Genomic DNA, 18,334 nt, shown 5'->3' on the forward strand with positions numbered 1-18,334 from the left:
GATTGTAAGAGCTCGTGATTCATTCACATTGGTAGACGTATGCCTGGAAACGGTTATTTTATCTGATCCCCCAAGCTCAAAAGGCGGCAGGTCAGACGATCAGCCACCATTTTGCAACTAAGGAATATGAGGCCCGGGAAGGTTAAGTGTTTTGGCTACAGTCAGACGACTGGCGCCAGGACGCGGCCCGGAGGCAGCTTCAGCCGAGGTGCCGGCCAGGCTACCAGCGAGGGGCACGAGGCCGAGCCTGCGCGGCGGCCTCTCGAGCGCCCGCTAGGCCGGCCGCACCGCCGTTACCGGAGCCGGGGGAGCGGCCCGAGGGCAAGGCTGGCGGCGCGGGGACGGCCGGGCACGGGCCCTCGGCGACCGCGAGCTCGTATCTCCCGGGCTGGGCGCCCGACGGCGGTTGCGGCCCCGCGTCGCGAGGCACTTCCGGCGTGTGCCGGGGTGGCCGGATGACGTGGCTGAGTCAGAGGAAGAGACAGAGAAGGCGTGGGGAGGCGGGGGAGGCGCGGGAGCGGGCGGCGACGGCGGCGGCGGCGCCAGCGCGGAGGAGGCTGCGGCTGGGCCCCGGCCCGGTGCGTCTGTCCGCGCTCCGTGGATGCGAATCGGCCGCAGCGGCGGCGGAGGAGTCGGTGGGCCGGCGCCCAGCCGGTGGGAGTGCGGAGGATGAGGCCGCTGCTGGGCGCTCCCGGCGTGGCGGCGGCCGCTGCGTTGTTGCTGCTGCTGCTGCCCCGGGCCCGGGCGGACGAGCACGAGCACACGGTGAGAGGCGCTCTGGCCGGCGCGGCTGCCCCCGGCCAGCTGCCCCAGCTCGCTGCCCCCGCAGGCCCGGCGCGGCCTGGAGCCCAGTCGGCCCGGACGAGCCCTGCGGCCGTCCGAGGGCTTCTTCCGGTTGGGCCTGGCGGAGCAGGAGCCCTGGGCGCGGGGAGGAGGCCTTTCCGTGCGCTGCCAGGACAGGGCAGGCTCTCTGAGTGCCTGGGCCTCTTCCCCATACCTGGCCCTAAATGGCGCCCTATCCCTGGGTCTGGGGACTCTGGGGGCCGAGGAAGGAGCCAGGTGCGGGTCGGGGTTCACTTCGCTGCGGGAGTCGGGGCGGCAGGCAGGCCAGGCTCGGGCTGGTGCCCTCCAGGGAAGGGGGCTGCGCCTCTGGCTCCTGGGGGCTACGACACAGCAGAAGATGGATGCATCACGATTACCCGTCGTACACTAACCAGGAAATATCCGCCGGTTTATGGTACTCACCGCCTCCCTCCCCGCTCCACCAACCGGATTAAAACCGTGGCGTAGTTTAAACAGCATTAATAAACTTGGGGGTGAAGAGCAGTTTACACGTGTACACGCACCCAGCCTGCACGCATCCAGTTCTGAAGCCTGCCTTGTAACTTTCTCCTCACCCTCTTCGAGCCCCCAGATGAGACACTCTTACCAGTGGTCTCAAAGGCAACTTCTGACAGTAAAGGGTCTTGAGTTTCCCCGTCTTTATGTAAGGACCAGGAACAGCCCCTTCTGCATTTGGCCTGGAAGTGATTGGAGGTTTATTTAATTGGCATTTTTACATCAAAGCATGGATGTTAAGGACTCTCCAAGTGACTTCCACTTAGGGCTGTAACTCGGTTTTGAGAATGGTAGATGTGAGCAAGGCAGGGAAGTCGTGTTCGTTGTGAGGTTGCTGGACAAGTACGTAATTACTTAATACCTTTAGCTATTAATTCCATTGTTTAGTTGCCGTATTGTTTTGTCACGCATGAGAGGTTGTCTGTGTACTAAATCTGAAAGATTTGGGGAGTCTTCTGTCATTGCTGATTAAGTGAAGAAATGAAGCAGTCGTTCTTAATTCACTAAATGGACCCTACTTAGATTTTATTTGTAATGAGCAAGGATTCTTTTCGATAGTCCCTAGGTCAGCTGGCCTCTCATGTTAGCAAAAAGAAAAAAAAAAAAAGCTTTAAACTTTTGGCCATTTTTACTGTCAGTCACAGCCAAACGCACTGCTTACCTGTGTATTTTTTAGAGACCCAAACCCTGCAACCTGTTTTTGTGCTGTATTGTCACTTTTTAAGATAATTTTGTTAAGAGATTAAGCAGTTAAAATACTTCCTGTTGTTTCTTCTGTCAGGTAACTTGTCTCAGTGTAAGAATTGTTGTTTCATATAGTGTACAGGGGCCATATATAGATTGAGGTCGTTGATTATTTTTGAATTTTTGGCAGGCATCCTTTTGGTTACTGGGATTGTTGATAAGATTTTTCCAGTTTATTGAACACTCAAGAAAAGTTACCATGGAAAAGTCAGAACTCTCTCTTAATCATAGTTCCGCCATACAGGCATGCAAGCTTGAGCAGCATTTTACTTTTTAATTTTGTGTTTTATAGTGCTATAAATACAGAAAATTATTAACAATTAAAATTTCATAAATTGGAGATACATAAGATGGCGCAGGACCAGGCAGTGTTAATTCAGTTGTATATAGGGTCACTGTGAGTTGGGACCAACTCGACAGCACCTAACAACAGTGACAAAGGCCTGAGAATAATTTACAAACTTAAAATATAAATACCAATTTCAGTGAAATTTTATTGCCAGGAACATTTTATTTTTTGTGCCAGTCATTGAATATAAAATATTTGTTAAAAGGTTGTTATGGACTGCCACAAGAGAATGCAGCATTATAGATGGTTCCTGGAAAAAAAATCTCAAATCCATAACATTTCATTTCAGTCATCTGTCTGCATTTAACTGCTCTCACTTGGTTGTCCATTATTAAAAGAGCAAAAAAGTTAGAGGGAGATTAGTAATAAGTCATAAGTTACGGGTGTCATTAAGGTGATTTTTTTTAATATTATCCAAAATCTTTTACTTTTTCCAAGTTTCTTGAAAATTAGGCGTAACAATGCTGGATAGTCAAGTGAATTTTTTCTTTTTTCACTAACAAGGCCGGAATAACCAGTGAAGAGCAAATGATACTGGGGCAGGGCGGGGAGGTGGGGCCACAGAATTGCCTAGGGATGATTGCTGAGCTTAGAGTAAGTGTTTAATAAATACTTGTGGAATTGAATTGTTAGTTACGGGACAGTTTTCAGAAGCTCAAATTTGCCTTTTGGATTAACTTTCTGTGAAAACTGTTCCGGGTAAAAATAATAGCTGATACAGTTCTTGTGGCATTTAGCATGTGCTAGAAACATGTTAACTGATATTTTAAGCATATATTAATAACTGTGAGGTGGGTGGTATTATGCCTTTTTTTAAAATGAAGGAACTGAGGACAGAGAGGTTAAGTAACTTACCTGAGGCCACCCAGGTAGGAAATGTAGAGGTGGGATTTAAACCCTGGCATTGTGTAAGTCAGCCTGTATGCTCTGTATAGCCCTTTATCCTGGAAGTAGAACAGTAAAGCACTTGGTATTAAATTGACTAGTTCTTTGTATTGATAGTATTTTTTAAGTGCTTAAATGTTTGGCTAAGTCCAGCTCCATAGTGGGCAATTACTGAGGGGATGTTGGAGTTAGCATTAAGGAGGAATAGAGCCAACTTCATGGTCGTGCAACCTGTGCAGTCACACAGGATCCTGCTTTCAGAAGGGTCCGGTCCGGTGCTTGGTATATTTGCTCTGCTGCCGCTGTCTTGAATTTCTTAATAATTTTGAACTAGGGATTCTGCATTTTCATTTGTACTATGCCCTGCAAATTATTCAGGTGGTCCTGAGAAGGGGCAGCTACCTTATGCAGTTCCACTTTCTCTTACTTGACCTAATGAGTTAGGATTCAGTTGGCCATTTGACCCGTGGGGTAATTTTTAACGTGATTTTTGTTTATCCAAAGCTCTTAAAATTCTCAGAAGAGTGATGTGGACTTCTAGAATATATACACATTTAGGATATATAGAGATGTGTTCCTGTCAATTTTTGTAAGTTGAATCATATGTGGGTTATAGGACATATTGTTGGAAAAATAATGAAGGAATACTTTCATGAAAGAAGGACTCTTAATAGGTGATTGAAGGGTCATAAAAGGGCGCTCTAAAATGAGAGGTGTTTAGGGTGTGGTTTAACTTACTTGGTTTTCTGAAACTGGAAGTACGTGGAAGCATGTAGTGTTAGATTATCACATCTACTAAAATCCCAAAAAACTGCATTAAAAACTATTTCAGATTGAGAATCAGAGTTTTAGAACTGGAAATTTTAATTTAACCCTGTCATTTTTTTAATGGCCAGCAGAGGCTCAGTGACTGGCCCAAGGCCCCAGAGAGAATGTGAGTTTCCTGATCCTTAGTTTTTCCTTTTTCTACCCATCTTGTACATACAGTTGCTACAGTAATACTGTATAAAGATGTCAGTGTCAAAACAATGATCAAGGGCACAGGAATCTGAAAGCATTTTATGGCTTACACTGTAACCTTGAATCTTTATGCATGGTTTCCCCCACAAGCTCACAAAGTCAACTTTTTTTGTTGTTCTCCCACATACCCAGATGCTGTGCTTGGCACAAGTGCTATTTAATCAGTGCTTATAGGGTTGCTATGAGTCGGAATGGAGTCGACGGCAGTGGGTTTGGGTTTTTGGTTTTGTCGAGTGACTTGAGGAATAAGAATATGCAGTGCTGGAAGTGTGAAAGCTTAAGCACAGTGAACAAACCCAGACCGTTGCTTGTTTAAGATGTGTGCGAGTCTTGGGGAGGGTTGTTAGGATTCATTTGTGAGTTGTACCTGTGGTATCTTTGGAACTTCTAATGTCTAAAGACCCAATCTATGCCTAGCCTGCTCTCAGCCTCTGCTGTGAATACTTTGTTTTTATTACACCACTGAGTGACTTCAGAAGTATTTTTGTTTGCTTTACTTTGCCAAATGGCAGCTTTTTTGTTTTTTTGCCTTTGTCTCTGTTAGGAGTATAGGAACTCTTAAAACTTACTTGAAGGTTTATAAAGAGAATAAACTTTATTATAAGGGAACTTCTGAGTGCTCTAATATAGATCTGGTTTTTAGGAAATGCCATAAAATTTCCTGTCCTGTTTGCAGGTATACTCTGTGGCAGGCTAAAAGTTTATTTAGGTACAAAGTTATTTTGAGATAGAGTAGTTATCTCCAGACAGTATCTAAAAATAGACTTATAATGTATTTGTACATGAGAATTCTGGAAATATATGTGTTTTAAATAAATAATTAAAAGGCATTGAAATTATGATTTCTAAAATATTTTCAGAGCTGAATTTTGCTGTTTTTGATATATATTTTAAAGTAAATAGGTATCTCTCCCCCTCCCCGTGAAAATGAAAGATGACCTTTGGGTGCTTATTCTGAGCCCTCTAGTCCTTTGTTTGGCTATGTCAGTTCTGATTTCTTTATTCAGATTTAACATGAGTATGTCGGTAACGTTACCCCCTGAAGCGTTCCTCCTGAGAAGAGCTAATTCATGACCGTTGCCAAGGGGGAAAACTTGTATTCCTCCTTTCCCGGCCCATATACAGAATACTTAAATAAGAGAGATCTAACACCGGAGGCTTCTTGAGAAGAAAGGTCATTGCTCTTGCGAGTAGAGCACAAGTAGCTTCTTAGGAAGGTTTTGTTCTTAGGGCAGACTAAAGGCACAAATGGAAAAGTTGTTTGGTATTTAGTACCCTTTTTAGCTGCTTTGTGCAGTTGCATTTTTTTCGTATTTTCTTGATTTAGTTTTTGCTCTTTTGTTAATGAAGCTGACTTTGTTGGTATTAGCTGCCATCGAGTTGGCCCCTGACTCCTGGCGACCTCATGCACAATGGAATGAAATGCTGCCTGGTTCATGAATGGTTGTGGATTGGGCCTTTAGGATTTATAAGGTTTTCATTGGCTGATTTTCAGAAGTTGATTGCCAGGCCTTTCTTTTTAGTCTGTCTTCTTCTGGAAACTCTTCTGAAACCTGGTTCAGCATCACAGCAACACATAAGCCTCCAATGACATGAAGCCAACTAGAGGTTAGCAAAAGTGTAGTCCGAAATTTGTAAATTCAATACTGACTAGTTACATGATCTTAGACAGATTATTTAACTTCTCTGTTCTTTTGATTCGTTTTCTTAATCTGTAAAATGGGCGGGGGGGAGGGGTGGCCGTTCTACTCTGTCCTGTAGGGTCGCTATGAGTAGAAATCAACTCGACAGCAACAGGTTTGGTTTGGTTTTTTAATCTCGTAGACTTTTGTGAGGACTAAATGTTCATATAAAGGCCTGACAGTTGTGCTTATTAAATGTTAGCTAATGTTAATATTACAAAAGATGGTAAAATCGTGCCACGTTAGGGGTTGGTCAGGGAAGGTGTCACATAGAAAGGAAGATTTGAGCGGTTTTGAAGAATAAGTAGAATTTGGCTAGGTGGAGAGAAGGGGAGCATTACAGGTTGTGGGGGTGGCATAAGAAATGAGCAAGAATGGAAAGGAAGACAGTGTTATAACCATTTTGGCAGTATAACAGGGAAACTTCTGAGAGTTGGAAAATGGGAAAATGAAGAATACAGGTAGCCTGAATAAGCCTCCTCTCATTTGGCCGCTTTCCAGGGGAAGCTTCTGATGGAAGAAATTACTGCCATGCTTAGGTATCCCCTGATCCACTACTGTGCTTCCTTGCCTTTTCCCCTCTCTTATGGTTAAAATGCGGCTAAGTTAGAAAACAACTTTCTCAGTAAGTGTCATTGGCCGACTCGAAGTTTTTCTAGGGAAAATATTTTAAAAGAGCTTGCTGCATGGCGCATATGGTTAAGTGTTCGACCACTAACCAAAAGGTCAATGGATCGAACCCACCCAGAAGTGCCTCAGAAGAAAGGCCTGGCAATCTGCCTGTGAAAGGTCGCAGCCTTGGAAGCCCTATGGAGCGCAGTTCTGCTTTGCAACACATGGGGTCTCCATGAGTCTGAATCCACTAGACAGCAACTGGTTTGGTTTGGTTTTAGGATTTCCTGGAATGTTTTGAAAGTGAAGTAGATTAGCCTTTCAGCCAAGGGTCTCTAAGTAGTAGATTGGTGGAGAAAAGAACCTTACCTGGCACTCTCTTCCCGTAGAAGAGGGGTGCTCAACTTCCCCGGCTTTACTCAGGGACTTTGTCAGCATTTTTATGGAAATGAAATGTTATTTCTCCTGAAAAAGTTGTTCGAAGCCTTCCTTTTGGTATTTTCTGATTTCAAGATACTTTGAAACACATTCTCTCACTTGAGAAAGAGTTCGTCTTGACCTTGTCTTGGGTGCTTATTCTCAGGGATAATCACGGACTGCAATGCAAAGTAAACATTTTAAGTGTTGCTCTGTTTAGGGGTCGAGTCATTATATTTGCCATGGTCTGTATAACGAGCAGTTTACAAGAAAAGAGACATTATCATTGCCTTAATCTTCACTCTGAACTTTCTCTTTTGCTGTCTATGTATTTCTAATGATTATTTCAGTACTGTTCTTAGAAGGAATCTTAGCCTATAAAATAGTGTAAATTTGTTACAGTACAGTTTGCATCATGGCATCACAACTCTGCCAGCCCCTTAAAGTGAGTGTTTAAACTGAGTAACTTCAGTGTGTCTGGCTTAGCGCATGCTATTTTATTATTATTTAATATAGTCCTATGTTTCAGTTTATATAGAATAAATGAATGTCATATTTTAATATGTACAAATTTTTGTCTATTTTTAGAGGAATATATGTATTAGGATTTATAGAAAAATGGTTTTGTGCTCATGTTCATGAGTTACAAATAAAACATTTTGGTAGACTGTCTCAGCAGGATTAATGGCAAAACCAAAAACCAAACCAAACCCAGTGCCGTCGAGTCGATTCCGACTTATAGCGACCCTATAGGATAGAGTAGAACTGCCCCATAGTTTCCAAGGAGCGCCTGGCGGATTCATATTGATGACCTTTTGGTTAGCAGCTGTAGCACTTAACCACTACACCACCAGGGTTTCCAGATTAATGGCAAAGTCCTCATTAATAAGCCCTTTTTGTCAATGTTCTAGTCTTATCTGGATGCATTTTGTTTCTTCCCTTTCTCATTTTTCTGAAAGAGTACTATTGCAGTCAGTCAGTTCACATACTTCAAACTTCTTTTACTAAGTTGCTGATAAACCGTGTTTCAGCGTTTATTCATTGTTTTCTCATCATATTAAATACCGGTTGTGTACATTACGCTATGCAGACAGCCTTCCGTCTAGGCAGAAATGGTGAACGGGTTTCAATGCTAATACCAACTCTGGTCAGTTGGTAGTGGCTAGTTTTGAGAATTTTGAGGCTATATCTAGGTTAAGCAGAAAGGAAGTGCTTTGATTGATTAGCGCTGTGCATCTGTAGGTATTGGTTGGAAGAGTAGTGGCCTGCATATATTTGTCAATCCAAAGAATAAAAAGAACAGTTATGAATGGGTATATGTGTCTGTATCAGCGTTCAGACCTTTGATTCATTTCTTCATATGTGAAGATAATCTAGTTGCTTTTCTGAACAGTTTATGATTTTTTTCTATTGTTATTCATCCTGGCACATCTCTGCCAAAGCAGAATTAATCATTCATTTATTGTTGCTACAGTATCCCTTTATTACACGGATTGTAGCGTTAATTTCTTTATTGTTAATCATTTACCTGTCTGACTCCACTTCTTAAAGGGAAGGATAGTATTTTATCAATCTATATCCTTAATACCGAATACAGTGCTTGGTACATGCCTCTTGTTAAAAAATCAGATAGTTTATTTCCTTGATGACCTAGATGATGTCTTATATGAACATTGGGACATTTATTGCATTTGAAGATGAGGTGACTGTATCTAAGTCTTAGGGTGGTGGTTGTGTGAATTAAAAGGAACAAGCAGATGCTTCGGGTAAGGGCAAACGAATCAGCATTTAGTTCTCTGGAATGCAGGGGTGATTTGGGATTTGAATCTCTACGTCTGAGAAAATGGTAGTACCGTTAGAAAAACAGAGTGGGGGTGGAGGAGGAATAGATTTGAGTGTAATTAATTTGACTTTGGAGATGTTGGATTTTGGTTGAAAGGGAGGACTGGAAAGAAGGATATTTGGTAGGATAGCTTTCTGTATGTGCTCCATAGAACCCTACATTATTGTAATTGCTTGTTCAGTGTCCATCTTCTCCTTAGACTCTATGCTCCAGTAGGGAAGAGAACATGTCTGTCTTGTTCAAAGCTGTACCCTCAGTTACAAACACAGTTGTTGACTCATGGTAGGCACTCAGTAAATAGTTGTTCAGTGAATTTACTGACTTCTACGCTTAAAAAAACTTAAATGCATACTACATTGTCTTTAGTTTATGTTGCTAATTAGAATAACTAGTTTACCCAGGTAATTACTTTTCATAGAATCATTGAAATTCTTACAGGATTTTAGAAATCTTTGGCAGATTCCCCCAGTTGTACCTTGAAGAGGTGAAGCCTTTTACCTAAAATCATTGGATCACACTTTGGATTTAGCTATGTAGTATTCACACATGAGTAGAGCCATAATTTTTATTAAAAAGCTGTGCACACTGATACATTTCTTTTAGGCTGATGAAGGGGAAGATAGAAGATTGGCTTGAATGAACTGGAGATTTTCATAGTATGCTTTTTTCTTTCTCTTGTTTATTTCTCTCCTGTTTGGTACTTTGACCAGGGCTGTTCAAAAGACTAGAAAGGAGATGAAATTTTATCGTTTTGTTTTGCTTGGCAACATTGGCTTATTGGAGTTTCTAATGATTACAATGAGTTCTGGATAATCTGTTGTTTTTGCTTCCTCCTTGTTGGTTCTAGGTTTGTTGTTGTTGTTGTTGTTAGGTGCTGTTGAGCAGGTTCCAACTCCTGGCGACCCTATGTACAACAGAACGAAACACTGCCCAGTCCTGCGTCATCTTCACAACCATTGTTATGCTTGAGTCGGTTGTTGCAGTCACTATGTGAGTCCATCTTGTTGAGGGTCTTTCTCTTTGTCGCTGGCCCTCTACTTTACCAAGCATGATGGCCTTCTCCAGGGACTGATCCCTCCTGATAACATGTCCAAAGTATGTGAGATAGAGTCTCGCCATTCTTGCTTCTAAGGAGCATCTGGTTGTACTTCTTCCCAGACAGGTTTGTTCGTTTTTTTTGGCAGTCCAGTGTATATTCAGTATTCTTCGCCAACGTCACAATTCAAAGGCGTCGATTCTTCAGTCCTCCTTATTTGTTGTCCAGCTTTTGCATGCATATGAGGCGATTGAAAACACCATGGCTTGGGTCAGGGGCACTTCAGTCTTCATGGTGACATCTTTGCTTTTCAGCAGTTTAAAGAGGTTTTTTGCGGCAGATTTGCCCAATGCAATGCATCTTTCGGTTTCTTGACTGCTGCTTCCATGGCTGTTGATTGTGGATCCAAGTAAAATGAAATCCTTGACAACTTCAGTCTTTTCTCCATTTATCATGATATTGCTTATTAGTCCAGTTGTGAGGGTTTTTGTTTTCTTTATGTTGAGGTGCAATCCATACTGAAGGCTGTGGTCTTTGATCTTCATCAGTTTACATCATCAGTTCTAGATTTAGCATAGTATAAATATTAATTCTAAACATCCTCTTATGAGCATATCAGACTTTGTTTAAATTCAGTCTTCCATAAAACCTTTGTCAGTTTGGGAAAGATCAATCTGCCTAAGGCCACAATCAGAGGATATACTTTTAAAATTCACAGTTTAATTTTTAATGTGGACATTGATCACCAGATTAAAGAAGGCTTCCAACATTTTATTTTATAGCTTCCCAGAGATAGTACAGACACTTTTGTTTAGAACAAATAACTATTCCCTTAATTTGAATTCTTTTTTTTTTTAACCTATTCTTATATATATTTTTTTGTTTGTTTCAGTATCAAGATAAAGAGGAAGTTGTCTTATGGATGAATACTGTTGGGCCCTACCATAACCGACAAGAGACGTATAAATACTTTTCACTTCCATTTTGTGTGGGGTCAAAAAAGAGTATCAGTCATTACCATGAAACTCTGGGAGAAGCACTTCAAGGAGTTGAGTTGGAGTTTAGTGGTCTGGATATTAAATTCAAGGGTAAGTAAACCTTAGCAGTCCTTAAATGGATTCTAGACCAAGGTTTCTCAGCCTCAACACAATTAACATTTGGGGCTAGATAATTCTTTGTTGTGGGGGGCTCTCTCTACATTCTAGGATGTACAGCAACATCCCTGGACTCTACCCAGCAGATACCAGTTGTGACAACCAAAAATGTCTCCAAAAAAACCCCCCAAACCAAACTGTTACCGTCGAGTTGATTCCGACTCATAGGGACTCTATAGGACAGAGCAGAACTGTCCCATAGAGTTTCCAGGAAGTGCCTAGTGGATTCAGACTGCTGACCTTTTGGGTAGCAGACATGGCTCTTAGCGCTGTGCCACCAGGGTTTCCAGAATATCTCTCCAGACATTACAGATTGGCCACAGTTGAAAACCACTGCCCTAGATTCTAAAACAGTTGTAATCTGTGAGTTAAGGGTATTACTTTCAGAAGAATACATTAGTAACTAACAAAGGTTTATTTTGACTATTTGTAAGATAACAAAATAATTGTCAATAAAATTATACCTCCCTAACATATTTCTTTCTGGAACATGTTTTCTGTTAAACCCTCTAGTACTTGGATATGTATGGCTAGGTAAGGCCCACAAAGATTCATAGTGAAGTAATTTCTGGAGGTGCCAGGCTGTAATGGATGTATGGATACTTAAAAAGTTTGTGCAGAGCCTCAGATTCAAACTTGTACCATTGGCTCACCATGTATTTATCAGTGTGTTAATTTAGCTCTTAATACTTGTAGCATGGTACGGTTTTAAATTTTAAGTCAAAGACTTGTTAAACTTGGGAAAAAATTCTGTTTATTATGCAAGTATCTATTTTATCAGGTTCATTAAGCGTGTTTATACTTTTTTTTCACTTTTCGAAGTTTGTCAGTGAATGTGTTTCCTGCACAGGCATTTTTAACCTGGTAGGGAGAAGCTTGATTAATTGAATTTCTGCAGGATCTTTGATGAGGTGCCTTGATTTTGAATAGAGCCTAGATCTTGTAATCAGGAGTTTTGAATTTTAATCCCATTTCTTTTACTGTACTGATTTTAGTAAAGTCATTTACTACAATTATGACTTCATTGTCTTCATGTGTAAAATGAATAGTAACTGACTTCTGGTATTTTTAGCAAGTTGGGTGGGTGTGAAACAAGATATCTAAAAGGTAATGTCACTTTAACTTTGATTTAGTTAAATATTATTCTTGTTTTCAGAATTTTTGTTGATGAAAACAGGTATATGTCTTTGTGATCTCTCCTCCTTGCTCCGTATTCCCTGGTGTTTAATTATAAAATTAGGTTGTAAATGTAAACCACAGAGGTATGGTCTATAATTTTATGGATCATTGTAAATATGTCCTGAGGCTTGTGTTTTAATTGAATCATTTAATCACAAATAAGGTGAAAACTTAGACTAAGATATGTGATCTTTGAGAACCTCAATACTTACTTTTATTGACTTAATTTCCTCTTTTCCATATTTGGTGCACATTTCTTTGTCTTTAAAGAGGAGCCAGAGAGAGAATAGGAAAAACCTACTTTGTAGCTTTGGACAGCTGTCATCAATTTTTGAAATCCTCACCCTCATTTACTCAATGATTCTGCTCTCTTAACTTTTCTTTCATTATTTTGGAGGCTGAGATGGTGAGATTATTTGAATAGAGGGAGATGGATATCAAGGTGGGATTTATTTTCTTTTAGACTAGGCACCTTTAGATTAAAGGGAGAAAAGCTGGCCAGCTGTTATTCCCCTGGGAGTTGGCGATTCCTTGGGATCTTGTGAGCATATATCACCTTCAGCACACACACACACACACACAAAAACCAAAACCGAACCCATTGCTGTCGAGTTGATTCTGACTCATAGTGACCCAATAGGAGAGGGTAGAACTGCCCCATACAGTTTTCAAGGAGCACCTGGTGAATTTGAACTGCCGACCTTTTGGTTTGCAGCTATAGTTCTTAACCACTATGCCACCAGGGTTTCCACCTTCAGCACAGATGCTGCTAAATTAAATAGTCCAGGTGAAATTGTAATTGCAATTGATTTCTCTTTCCCCTCTAGTCCTTTGCTTACCCTCTTCAACAGTAAAGTTGATATGTTTTGAAAAAAGTGTTTTAGGAGGCTTCCTAGTTGTTACTTACAGAATCATAGAATTTTAACGATAGAGTGCACCTTAGAGATTGTGTCACCCAGTTCCCTCTATCGGAGGCCTAAAGATGAAGTGAGTTGCCTAAGGTTTATCACAGAATACTAATAAAATAGTGGAAATGAGAACATTCTGTTTTTGTGTGAACTGTAGAAATAAGTATATTGTTAATCTTTCATCCTTTTAATTTTTAGTTTTGAAGGTTCTTCTGAAGGCACATTCAGATAAGAAAATAAAATTTTAGAAATATTGTGAAATCAGAAAAAAACTATATATACTCATGCATAATTTTTTTTTAACCTAGTAGGCTAAAAGGATTAGCATTGTCTTGTAAAATGAGAGTCACTAAATAGACTATTATAAGGAACTAATGATAGTCTAATGTAGGTTGCCTGTCACTTAAGATTTTATGTACCACTTTCTTTTTTCTTCTACATAGTCTTGTATACTACCACTAGACAGAATGCTAAATTGAGGCCAGGTAGAGGAAATACATTAAAAGGGGGCAGAACCACCCAAGCGTCCATCAGCAGATGAAGAGATAAACAAAATGTGATATAAATGGAATATTATTCATCCATAAAGAGAAACGAAGTTCTGATGCATGTTTCGTGTAACATGGATGAACCTTGAAAACATTATACTAAGTGAAATAAGTCAGGTACAAAAGGACAAATATATGATCCCACCTGTATGCAGTATCGATGGCACTGGGTTTGGTTTGTTTGTGGTATATGCGGTATCTAGAGTAGGCAAATGCATAGAAACCAAAGTTTATTAGTGGTTACCAGGGGCTGGGGGAAGGAGGAGTTACTGCTTAAGGGGCACTAAGCTTCTGCTGGGGGAGGTGAAAAACTTTTGGAAATAGATAGGGGCGATGGTTGCACAACACGAGGAGTATAATTAATGTCACTGAATTGTACACTTAAAAATGGTTAAAATGGCAAATTTTTTGTTAGATATGTTTTACCACAATAAATTTAAAAAGAAAAGGGGCAGAGGGAACAGAGAAGAGCAGATTTAAATTAGGCACCTTTTAGCTGAGCCCGAATTCATTACCCTCTAGTATTGGAGGATGTCTCTTGGAACCTTGCCCACATGGAGTAGAAAGAACATATATGCTTTAGGGTCGGAGAGACTTGCCGCATCCCAGCTCTGCCTCTGCCTAACTGTATGATTGTGAGCAAATTATTTAACCTCAGTTTCATTTCCCTCATCTGTGAATTGTGGCAAATAGTATCCACTTGGTAAAATCATTGTCGAGTTTAAATGAAATAATACATGTAGAACATTTATCAAAGTTCCTAATACATGGTTTGCATTCAAGAAATGGTAGTTGCTATGAATACTGATAGCATATAGTGTAGATGTGCAGTTCCAACTTGATTTTGTATTAGCAATTATGAAATGTTAAATTCGTTTCTTGATTACAGGATTTAATTTATTCCCAAGCTGCTGTGCTAGCCTGTTAGTTCTGCTAGGGCAGGAACAGTAGCTCTCTTATTTACCACTGCAGCCTTAGCTCTTAAGATGTTGTTGTTAGCTGCTGTTGGGTGGGCCCCTGACTCATGGCAACCCCATGCACAATGGAACAAAGTGCTGCGTTCCTATTGAGTGAATCTGACTATTGTGATCTATAAGGTTTTTATTGGCTCATTTTTGGGAAGTAGATCACCAGGCCTTTCTTCCTAGTCCATCTTAGTCTGGAAGTTCTGCTGAAACCCGTTCAGCATTATAGCAACACAAAAGACTCCACTGACAGACAGGTGGTGGCTACCCATGAAGTATATTGGCTGGGAATCAAACCCAGGTCTCCTGGATGGAAGGTGAGAATTCTACCACGGAACCATCAATGTCCCCATTAAGACATAGAAAGCTCCTGATAAACTGTCGAGCATCCCGGTCGTCTGTGCCTCCTTGTCCTTAAGATAATTCGTAGTTCATTGTTACCTTTAGATGATCTGCAATAGTAATTCTCAGCCAGGGGAGGGCACTGCTCACCCTCCATTCCCCCATTTGAGAATTCTTGCAGTGTTACGAAGCATGTTAATCACTGAAAAATCACTGGCTTCTACAGGATTCTTTCCTCCCTTTTTTTTTTTTTTTAATCTCCCCTTGAATTTTCTCATCTTTGAATATCCCAGCTTAACTGAGGGATGAAATTGTTTCACCAGTATTTTCTGTACTTTCTAGAGTAACATGTAAGTTGAGAGTACTGCAGATGTAGAGAAAAGCCAAAGGCTGCTTTTAGTTTTAGTTCTCAATGATTCTGAGCCTTGGCTATTTTCATCCTTAAAATAAGCTTATGAGGTTTATTAGTCCTATTTTTCGGATGAGGAAATTGGGGCACCAAGAGATTGTATAACTTATCGAAGGACACCCAGCTGGAAGGTGACAGAGTGAGAATACTAACCCAGGCAGCTGAACTGTAGGGCTCGAACTTTTTATCTCTGTAATATTTCCCGCTAAACTTCTGCCTTGGTGGCATAGGCCTGAATGCCAAAGGGTAGGGGGTCGGGGGTGAGGGGTGAATGGAAGGAGATGGCTCCTATCATTCAGACTGAAGATTTTTACTTAAGGTAATCTCCTCCACTCTGTTTTCAGCCCCTAGCTTCTACTGTTCCCTCCCTGAATCTGGAGTCTCTCTGGTTTAAGCTTTCTAGAAGAGGGTACCTCTGATCTGCTGCAGGGGAGGAGTTGAGGGTATTCACCTGGCTGTGTGATGGAACAGGGAGGGACCCGAGCATCCAGCCTCTCTGTATACACATGTTCATACATACTCTGTTAGCCTTACATCTGTCCTCTACCTTATGCTAATTGCAAATCAAATTTGGTAAGCATGGACTTTTCATGAGACTCATTCAAATCATTGATAATATTGTTCTCTAAATTGATAACTTTTTTGTTTTCTGTTTTTAAATGAATGTATATCCATGTACTTTTCTGAATTTAGTAATAGTATAGGTTCGCTGTATAAAATTTAGAAGCTACAGAAAAAATATGAAGAAAATAAAAATCACCTGGAGATATAATTACCATTAACATTTGGTATATTTTCTTCCATCCTTCTTTCTGTTCATCCACATTGTTCCAAATTTTTTTAAAAATTGAGGTTGTGATATATATATACACATATGTATATATATGTCTTTTAATATTTTACACTTACGTAAGTTATGAAAAATTAGTTTTCTGCTTTTTTTCTTACCGTCCTAGGAGCATATCCTCATGTTGTCAGTAACCTCTTAAAACTGTGTCTGTACATCACTATGAGTTGAAATCGACTTGATGGCAGTGGGTTTGGTTTGGTTTTTTGGAAGTAGTATTCTATAACTTTGATATATTGTAATTTCCCACATTTCCTCGTTATGAGATACTCTGATTCTATTTTCTTTCTGTTTGTTTGCTGTTAGAAGTAAAAATGCATTTGGCCATCTTTACATGTAAGCATTTTAATGCATCTCTTAATCTTTCATTAGGATAAATTCTTAGAAGTGAAATTATTGAATCAAAGGTTATAAACATTTTTAAGACAGTTCTTGATACATGCTGCCAAAGAGTCATCTAGAAAGAATTGTATAGGTTGTATTGCCAGACAGGTTGGCCAGTTAATCAATACTCTCTATGTTCGTGATTGTTTAATTAACTGAATTATGTATTTTTCCAGTGTATGTTTTCGTTTCATTCATTTGGCAGTTATCGAGTGCCTTACTGTGTGCCAGCACTGTGATAGGCTCTGGTTATACAGAGTGGAACCAGGAGCTCTGGTTTTAGGGGTCCGTGAGCTCTCTTAAATTGTATGCTTAATTTTGTATGATTGTGCCTTTTGGGGGGGAACAGAGACATCACTCATCGGATTCTCAAAGGGCATGTGGCTCAAGGAAACTTGACAACACTGTCAGTGAATATATTAGTTCTTTCAATTCTTAAAGCAACTCTGGGGAGGAGATAGCATAGTGATGGCATAGATAATATCTCTGTTTTATGGCTGAGGGAACTGAGGTTCACCGAGGTTAAAGGACTGGCTTTTATTCACATGGCTAGTAAGTGATAGAGTAGAGCTGGGACTAAAACTCACATTTCCTGTCCGTTTCTGTATATATTTGTCTGTAATGATCTCATACTTTGCCAGGTGTTGCAGAGTAGATTGCTGAATGTGATTTGGCATACTCAGACACAGTGCATTCATCATCTTCAAAGTGGCTCTCTCCTGAGAGCAGTGGTGTTTTAGTTGGACAACAAGGCTCTTCAATTATTTGTGATGTTTGTATTTTGCCTACATGCCTAGAAAATGAATTTCATTGAAGTATGACCAACCAGGCCCTTTTTACAGCCTGCTGTAATTATAGGTTTTTTTCCTTTTACCACAGCATTTCTAGATTTCACATCAGTGAAAGAGACTCTTCAAGACCTCTTTGTCAATCCCCTGAGATACTCTGTTTAAAATTTCATTTGTTTATATTGACATTTTCTCCATCTCTGCACATGTGTGCATGCACACACAGACACAGACTCTTCATACACAGATAGATATATGTGTGCATATTGTAGTATTACTAGTGGTTTCCATTGCCAAATAAATGAAAAATCATGCTATTAAAATTTGATAAAACGTTTATTGCCTCCTCTGTGCAAGGCACTGAAGCAGGTATGGCTAAGGGTAAAAAGGATATAATTAGTTAAGGACATAGCTCTCAAGACCTGAAAATATTTTTTGAGAAGCTAAGCGGTGAAAAAATGGAATGGGCCTGTGTGCCATAAGGAAGGTAAGACAGAAAGCCAGGGGACTTCAGAGAAAGGGGCAGGCTATGAGGGCATGAGAGGTGTGGAGGGCAGGGAATCAAGGACGGCTCTGTGGAGAAGAGAGCCTTACGTGGAGGGATAGGGAAGATTTTAGAGTGGACATTTCAGATGGAGATAATAAATAGCGTGAGCAAAAAATGTCTAGAGGTCAAGAGAAGGCAAGGTGTGTGGGAACTGCAGATAGTCAAGTTTGGCTAGAACTCAGATGACCGGGAAGAGGATGAAAGACGATCAGGTGGGAAAGAGTTGAACTAAAGGTCAAGCTTTGAGGAATCATTGACCTTTTGAAAGCCTTAATATAGGTAAATGTCGTGTTGTCTATCTCTGAACTTCATACTTAAAACTACCAAATTGTTTATG

General features: G+C 40.5%; 1 protein-coding gene across 2 annotated transcripts in view; it reads left to right on the forward strand.

The window, feature by feature from the left end:
- Nucleotides 1-632: 632 nt before the first annotated feature.
- TM9SF3 (transmembrane 9 superfamily member 3) overlaps nt 633-18,334 on the forward strand; it is a 65,838-nt gene continuing 48,136 nt past the window's right edge. For both annotated transcript variants that reach the window (XM_010589088.3, XM_064269520.1), the window contains exons 1-2: nt 633-765; nt 10,819-11,014. In XM_010589088.3, coding sequence (XP_010587390.2) covers nt 670-765; nt 10,819-11,014 — 292 coding nt within the window. In that variant the 5' untranslated portion in view covers nt 633-669. The remainder of the gene's footprint in view (nt 766-10,818; nt 11,015-18,334) is intronic.

Source organism: Loxodonta africana, chromosome 16 (genome assembly GCF_030014295.1).
Source record: "Loxodonta africana isolate mLoxAfr1 chromosome 16, mLoxAfr1.hap2, whole genome shotgun sequence".
Taxonomy (NCBI): Eukaryota; Metazoa; Chordata; class Mammalia; order Proboscidea; family Elephantidae; genus Loxodonta; species Loxodonta africana.